The following is a 7,428-nucleotide window of genomic DNA, read 5'->3' as shown; positions in this document are numbered from 1 at the left end:
TGTTGTATTAGTACTTTTACTGAAGTATCTGAGTACTTCTTCCACCTCTGGAGGATAAATCTCCTACTTCCGGTTTAACTACAGCTAGCTTGACACAGTTGAGTTTATGTAACAGCCCCTCAGCTCAGCTACCGTGTTATGAAACTGAGCTCAGCTGGTATGTCACTTTTCTACTCTTAATTGGCGGTTTTATACTTTTTTAAAAATGTCAGAGGATTGTTTCATGTTTGTTCTCCATCTTTCTGTAATTACATCATCGTTAGCACAGAGTGGCTAACAATAACTAAAGCTAACCCGGCTAACAGTAGCTAGCTCTGCTGCTCAGGTATCAGAACAAAGTGTTCCTGCTTCAAAATCGTAACTTGACAGATTTGTTCATTGTATCTTGTAATCTGTAAACAAACCCAGCAGTTGCCACGTAGCTGGTGTAGAAGCTGATGAAAAAAGTCACGTCAGATTAATTTAGAAGTGTATAAAAAAGTAATTTGACTGCACACGCCCCCTGTAACACAGCTGCGTGGTGTTTAACTTAAATGTAACAAGTTGTGTTTATCACACAATAAAACAGGTCCAAGAAGTAGCTGGTTGTTTAAATATGTTTTTTAAATTAATTTTCTAAATATTTTACTCACCTCGTCCTCTGTTTTGGTCCGCAGTCAGGTCACGTGTTTCCAGATGAGGGGACAGCTGCTGACTCCATAATTTTCAATCAATGGAAACACACTGAAAGGTAAAACATGTCTATTAGTGAGGTTAAAAGGTAAAACACTTCTTCCACCAACAGTGTGTCTCTTTATGACAAACTGTTTTTATTGTTTGCTTGTTTTTTTAAGCACAATGGGGGTTGGCTAACATTATTTTCATCATCAATGAAATGCTTTGTTTTGCATTGTCTATAAAATGTAAAGTAAAATGTAAAGAAAAATAAGGATTTCACGTTTTCTCAGAGCCTGGGGGGGTTTCTTCAGTTTGCTTGTTTTGTCTGACCAACAGCACAAAATAGGGCTGGACAACATATTGATATTATATTGATATTGTGATATGAGACTAGATATTGTCTTAGATTTTGGATATTGGAATACTTTGATATGGCATAAGTGTTGTCTTTTCCTTGTTTTAAAGGCTGCATTACAGTAAAGTGATGTCATTTTCTGAAGAAGCAACTTCTATACCAAATATTGTAATTTTCTCTTTGGCAATTTTTTTGCCCATATTATAAAATGAATAGACAAGTCTAGTAAATATCAAAATGACCAGACATTTTTACCACACCGTCTCCAGCATTTGTTTTTTGTCTCTATTTTTTCTCTTTTCTCTTTGTATAAAATAAACATCGGAATCAACCAACAGTGTTTCGCAAGCAACTCTGAATTCAGAGTGAAGTCCCTATCATAGCACCAAATATTTCTATATAACCTTAAATATTCATGACAAAAATATGCAGGAATCAAAGTTAAAGTTCAGAAGAAAAAAAAACAAACTTTGATATTTGTTATTAAGACTTTAAAACACAAAAACCCTGGTTAGGTAACATAAGCAAACAGCCCCAAAACTGTCACCATATGTTGAATCAAATTTTTCTGATTGATGCTGAAGTATATGACATCACGTTTTTTTTTTTTTGTTTTTTTTTTACAACTAAGCCCTGACCCTTTGCAACCCAAAAGAAGACAAAGCAGCAAATACAGAAATCTCTTATGCAAAATAACCAAGACTACTAGCTTGCCCTACGTGTTGTCTTCATGTAGAACCAAATCATTCACAGTAAGAAGCTGAGAAAAAAAGGTTTTTAGGGCCTTTTAAATGCTGCAACTGAGAGTGACGTGTCTGAAGTCTGCCTGTTTTAAATGTCTTTCTTGTTCTCTTGTTATTGTCTGTTTGTACACCAGTTCTGTAGTTGACAGCTGCTCCTCTCTGCTCAGGTCCTCTGTGTTGAAGTTCAGGACATTTCCATCATGCAGTTGGAGGCTCAGCTGCGTCTCTGTCAGAGCTGTCTTTGGTGCTGCAAGAGTGGACTACGTCTGCTCTCCCAGAGCGCTGCATACAGGTCTGTTTTGTTTGTCAAGTCAAGTTTATTTATAGAGCATATTTCATACAGAAAGCAACAAAGTGTGCTTCAGGCCAAGAGTAATACATGTATAATGACATAAAATACAAGCATACATATCATCATACATGAAAGCAAGCAAAGATACGCTTGCATACATGGACACAAAGGTAATTAAAGTACATAATAATTCAGTTAAAACAGGAGCAGACAGTGTGTGTTGGATTTAACAAGTGCTCTGCTTTTCACAGGTCTGTGTGTCTGTTTTGAATTGTTTTGCTTTCTCACTTCAGAAAAGCTGTGAACTACTATGATCTCCTGGGAGTCAAAACTGATGCAACCTTGGAGGAAATAAAAAATGCATTTTTTGACAAATCTAAAAAGGTAAGAGTCCTCATCACTCCTCAGTGAGCTGTGTATTTAGAGAACATGTGTAGCCACATGAGGGCAGCCTTTCACAGCCTAGTTTCTATGTGTTTACTGTTCCCACAGTTGGCTTTTTCACTGTTTTCATGTTGTGGTCACCAGTGTAAATAAGGATTTATATTTACCAAGTGGTTCTGGCACAATCAAAGGGTGCGATGACTCACCCGTTAGAGAGGAAGCATAGTTGAGTGCAAAGCATACAGAGGCGTACATTTAGTAGAAAATGAAAGAGTTTTTACATTTTACTTATGTATACATGTACAGATGAGCTCATGCCTGCACTAGAATATCTCTTGGTTGGTTGGTTCGGTGTGTGTGTGTACACTTAATCTTACTGATCCGCCCGTCGTGTGTCACTGCAGCTGCACCCAGACAGCGACCCGTCCAACCCGGGGCTGCACAGCCAGTTTGTGGAGCTGAACGAGGCCTATCGAGTGCTGAGCAAGGAGCCGAGCAGGAAGGAGTATGACTTGAAAATCAGACACCCCTACAGCGGGAGCCAGGCCTTCAGATCTACCTCCAGTCATACCAGCTACAGAGCCAGGTGAAGATACACACCTACACAATCTGTCACAGCTTGTGTTGTTAATTAGTGTTACGTAAGCTGACCGTCCTCCACACTCTCTAACACTGCTCGTGTGGGAAAAACTGATGCAGCAATAAATGCAACTTATAGTTTTAATTTAAAAAACGACTCATCTGTGGGCTAATGTTTGCGTTCTGTCACACTCTCATGGGAAATGCTCCTCTTGTGAAGACTGCACCCCTCTATTCATATTTGTATAAATGATTCCTGATGGAAGCGTGCATACTGTAGTTTCATTCTTCTGGTGTTGTTCAATGTTATGCGTGAATCTAGAAACTGTGTCTGCTAAACTGTATTTGTGTCTGTGCGAAGCATCACTCAGTCTTCAGCAGATTGTGGTTTTGGTGAAGCAATGGCAGAAAAATATTTTTCGTTTACTGTCAGCTGACAACTAAGTAGAAGTTTAACTAAAGTCAGGGACACACATCACGTTTGTTGAGCCCATTATGAGAATGATTTGTTTATGACGACTGATCAGACCAACGTTGACAGAGTCACATCCAGACGCACACGACGCTCGTTTGTACCTTCAAATGCACCAATTTAACTGTACATAAGTTTGGTGAAACTCAGTCAATCTGGATTATTTTGAGCTGATTATTTGCTTTGGTATTGACTTAATTTCATTGGTGGTAGTTTGATTTAGAGATTACGATTTACGATTAATCGATTGACAGAAAATTAATTGCCATCTATTTTGCCAATCAATTAATTGTTTTGAGTAATTTTTGAAAGACCAATGTCAAAATTCTCGTGTGCCATTTTCTCAAATGTGAATATTTTCTGGTTTCTTTAGTCTTCTGTGAAACAATAATCAACATTTTTTCTGCATTTTCTGACATTTTATAGACCAAACAACTAATCAGTTAATCCAGAAAAGAATCGTTAGTTGCAGCTCTAGTTTGGTTGTCTGTTCTCATGAGGACACGAAGGTGGTTGTTTTGACAAATTAATTAATCAGCCAAATATTGAATGATGATGACGTCTTTGCGCAGTTGGAAGGCTTTATACATAGATTCATATGTTTCAGGAATCTCCAGTATTGTCGTTCACAGAACATTTCATTAGATTTCTGTTTTCTCACTGTTGTTGGCCACTTTCATTAAATGTCAAATCTGACAAAATAATCTCAATGAAAACAATGGGCAGCAACTGAATCAAAAGACAAACTAATAAAATCCTTCAACACCACACTCTCTATGATGTTATCTGCTGATTAAAAACACCAACTTAACCAGACTGGAACAGATTTGCCTAAATCATATTTATAACTGGCTCAACAGTCGTGTTCTCTATCGAACGCCAATCTATCAGGCTTCCCTCATGAAATATGTCTGTTCACACTCTTTCTTCAACTGTTTCTCCACCAGTACAATGGCGCAGGACAACATTCGTTATTGGGAGCAGTTCCGTCACTCTCAGGCTCAGGAGATGACTGCAGAGGAGTGGCAGAAGAGGAGGAGGAGGAACTTCCGCCTGGTGGGCTACTGCATCATCACTATGTTTCTCAGTGTTGGAGCCCACATGGTCTTCTTCAGGTAAAAACACAGAACTTACTGTGTTTTTCGTTACTTTGTCACTTTAGTTAAGACTTTTTAAAAGGGAAACTATCGCAGGATAGTTGAGGGATAGTCTGAGTTAGTCATATCAAGTTGATATTTGCCATATTTACAGTCTTCATAGCCTCAAATTCCCTCTTTGTGTTTCCCTGTTGAGCTGCGGTGGAAGTATAGAAACAAAAAGAGGGACTTTGGCACTAAAAAGACTGTAATGTTGAAAGATATGTACTGGATTTGACTATTTTGGACGACTGAAGCTTCATATCAGCTTCAGATGAACTTTTAAATACGTTTTTGCACAGATGGGGGACTGTGGATTTTGGCCCCAACACTTGCATTGTAAATGCATTATGAAGGGATCTTCTAATGGTCAGTATGACCAAGAGGGATGATTACAAGAAAAACATGTTTCAATGTTCGTTTTGGCACCTGACTGTTGTTTTAAGACAGACTTGAAAACATCTAAAGTCTAGTTATTAAAATATAGTTATTCAGATCTTCCCGCCGCAGCCCGTCACATTATTTCCTGAATTCACATTTTCCCTTTACTGCTTCTACTCTCACGTTTCCTTTGCTGCACGTTCAACCTCCAGATGAGCGAGGATTGTTTGAGGACATGTCTCTGTACCATGTGTCTTGGCACAACCTCGCGGCTTGTGGCCTCGTATTTGTTTTCACACACCGACTCGGTGGCACTTGTGTTTGTGGAGATTCACTGGGTTGTGATCTGAAGAGCTTGTTATCACAGCTGTACAAACTCATAAATAACAACTGAGCATACAGGACGCCTGCTGCGCTCCGAGTTTTTAGGTTAAGCAAAGTTATTCTGTTGAGATTGTCTTAACTCGAGCGTTTCTTCAACTATTACAGTAAACTGGAGGAAGTTCACAATAACTTCATGGACGAGAAAGATCGAGTCATCACAGAAATATACAATGAATCCAAAGAGAGAGCGAGGTTTGTGCAAGAACAGCTTTTCCCCCTGTTTGATATAATTTGGTTGGTAATAGTACATTTGTTTTGATTATGTGCTAACTATTTGATTGGCTGTGTGATTCAGAGGACTTAAAAGCATTTCTGTGCTATTTATCAGGATCAACGGCTTTAAGAGACAGACAGAAATCCTGCGGCAGAAACACGCGGAGTTTCTGGAGAAATACAAAATCAACAACGATGGAGAGAACAAGTAGGAGAGTCTCCAGCTGTGCTACGTGATGACCGAAATCGTCTGGGAATCAAGTTTGAGCTGCCAGCAGGAGGAATATGCAGCTGACTGGATGTGGTAGTAGTTTTTAGAGTTTTTAAAGGTTATTCTGACCTATTTACACATGTTGATACACCCTCGTTTTGCCCTCGCTAGTGACGCTGGGGAATGACATGGGTGTGACGTGGGAGGGTTTCTTTATTGTCACTCATGGTTTATTTCTAACCAAGCTGAGCTGTGTTAAACTGGACTTTAAAGGTTGCTCATAAAACATTTATACCAATGCTGCTGTTCAAAGGGTCTAGATGCAGTTTGTACACAAACCTCTCCGCTGTTTGTTCAGAGGAGCCGTAATGAACACTGATAAACTGCCTTTAATGAAGTCAAAGTAACATGTTATCGTCCTCAGATCGACTTTGGTGTCGGTGGAACAAAGCAGGTGAGACTCAGACGTGTTGATCGAGTCATGATGAGGCGACTGTTGCAAAGCTGATATGTTTCTCGGTGCTAAAAGAAACTGATATTGATTAAAATCACATCTGCGGTAGCACACAAGAGTACCAAGAGTTTGATGGGACTCGTTCTGTAAAGGGGGCATTGAGGAGGATGCACATGCAAAGTCTACATTTTCAGCATGAATGTTTTTAGGGGTAAAATGGTTAAAACATGACACATCACTGGGTGTGTTCATCATTCCCAGCTGCTGAATTTTGGGATATCACTGGTCAGCTCCTCATTGTTCCCTCTATTGATCCTCTGTTACTGTAGAAATGATCAGATGGAGGCGCAACTCCATTTGTTAGAAATGGAATTTATAAATGATCAATATCATGACTTGAAAAAGGGTAACACAGTAGTAATTTATTTATAGTCAAACTGTAACTAATAATACAGAGACTGTGGAAATGTGCAAACTGAATGGAAAGATGATTACTGATAAAAACATCTTCACTGTTCATTTCAACAAGTTCAAGTACCAACATTTACCATTTTGCCTCTCAGTTTTTAGATATTACAGATTGTTGTTTTTTCTGTTTTTGATTGCCTTATCTTCTCCCTGTTGGGACGTCAGTGAGAAATTATTAAAAGATCAACTTTGTCTCGTCAATCATTACTCCCTGCGTGCTTTGCTTCACGTTCACAGTTGGGTTTGTAAGACAGAGCAGAGTACAGAGACTTCAAAATGATGACTTCCCCGCTTATAATTTTTTCTTTTTTACTACTAAAGATAATGAAGAAGATCTCGGAGGGGAAAAAATAAGAACTACTAGAAGTTAATCAACGGTTTCAGTGCTTAGTTTCTGCTGTGACTTTGGTCTCCTGTGATTCGAAGAATTACAAAGACTTGTAATGAACAACCATACAGAAGACTCAGTATTGCTGTAATTGGACAGACTTGTTTGCATATTAACATTCACATGAAAGTTATGTTTATAAAATCACCACCAGTTATGCAAAGACTGCTGGTTTGTTTTTGTTAATTTTTTTTTTTTTTTTTTTAAAAACAACCCAGAATACTTACACTCACTTATGCAAGATCCCGTAACTACTGTGTGAATTATGTTATAGGAAAAGATTTTGACTTCTCATCTGTCTTGTGCTGAGA

General features: G+C 38.6%; 1 protein-coding gene across 1 annotated transcript; it reads left to right on the top strand.

Annotated features, from left to right (window-relative positions):
• Positions 1-61: 61 nt before the first annotated feature.
• Positions 62-6,930, top strand: dnajc4 (DnaJ (Hsp40) homolog, subfamily C, member 4). The gene is made up of 8 exons (XM_044363318.1): positions 62-157; positions 657-730; positions 1,923-2,047; positions 2,341-2,431; positions 2,836-3,017; positions 4,430-4,597; positions 5,489-5,575; positions 5,712-6,930. Exons 3-8 carry the CDS (start codon positions 1,956-1,958, stop codon positions 5,806-5,808), a joined length of 717 nt encoding a protein of 238 aa, XP_044219253.1. The 5' UTR covers positions 62-157; positions 657-730; positions 1,923-1,955; the 3' UTR covers positions 5,809-6,930.
• Positions 6,931-7,428: the final 498 nt, after the last annotated feature.

The sequence above is a fragment of the Thunnus albacares genome, chromosome 10 (genome assembly GCF_914725855.1).
Source record: "Thunnus albacares chromosome 10, fThuAlb1.1, whole genome shotgun sequence".
Lineage (NCBI taxonomy): Eukaryota > Metazoa > Chordata > Actinopteri > Scombriformes > Scombridae > Thunnus > Thunnus albacares.
This window is presented reverse-complemented; position numbering and strand designations above follow the sequence as displayed.

What these genes read in the sequence shown, in the direction of transcription:
- dnajc4 (XM_044363318.1), top strand. Translation starts at nt 1,956, where the DNA reads ATGCAGTTGGAGGCTCAGCTGCGTCTCTGTCAGAGCTGTCTTTGGTGC. An exon ending in TTTTTGACAAATCTAAAAAG is followed by an intron (nt 2,432 to 2,835) that starts GTAAGAGTCCTC and finishes GTGTCACTGCAG; the next exon opens with CTGCACCCAGACAGCGACCC. An exon ending in GCCCACATGGTCTTCTTCAG is followed by an intron (nt 4,598 to 5,488) that starts GTAAAAACACAG and finishes CAACTATTACAG; the next exon opens with TAAACTGGAGGAAGTTCACA.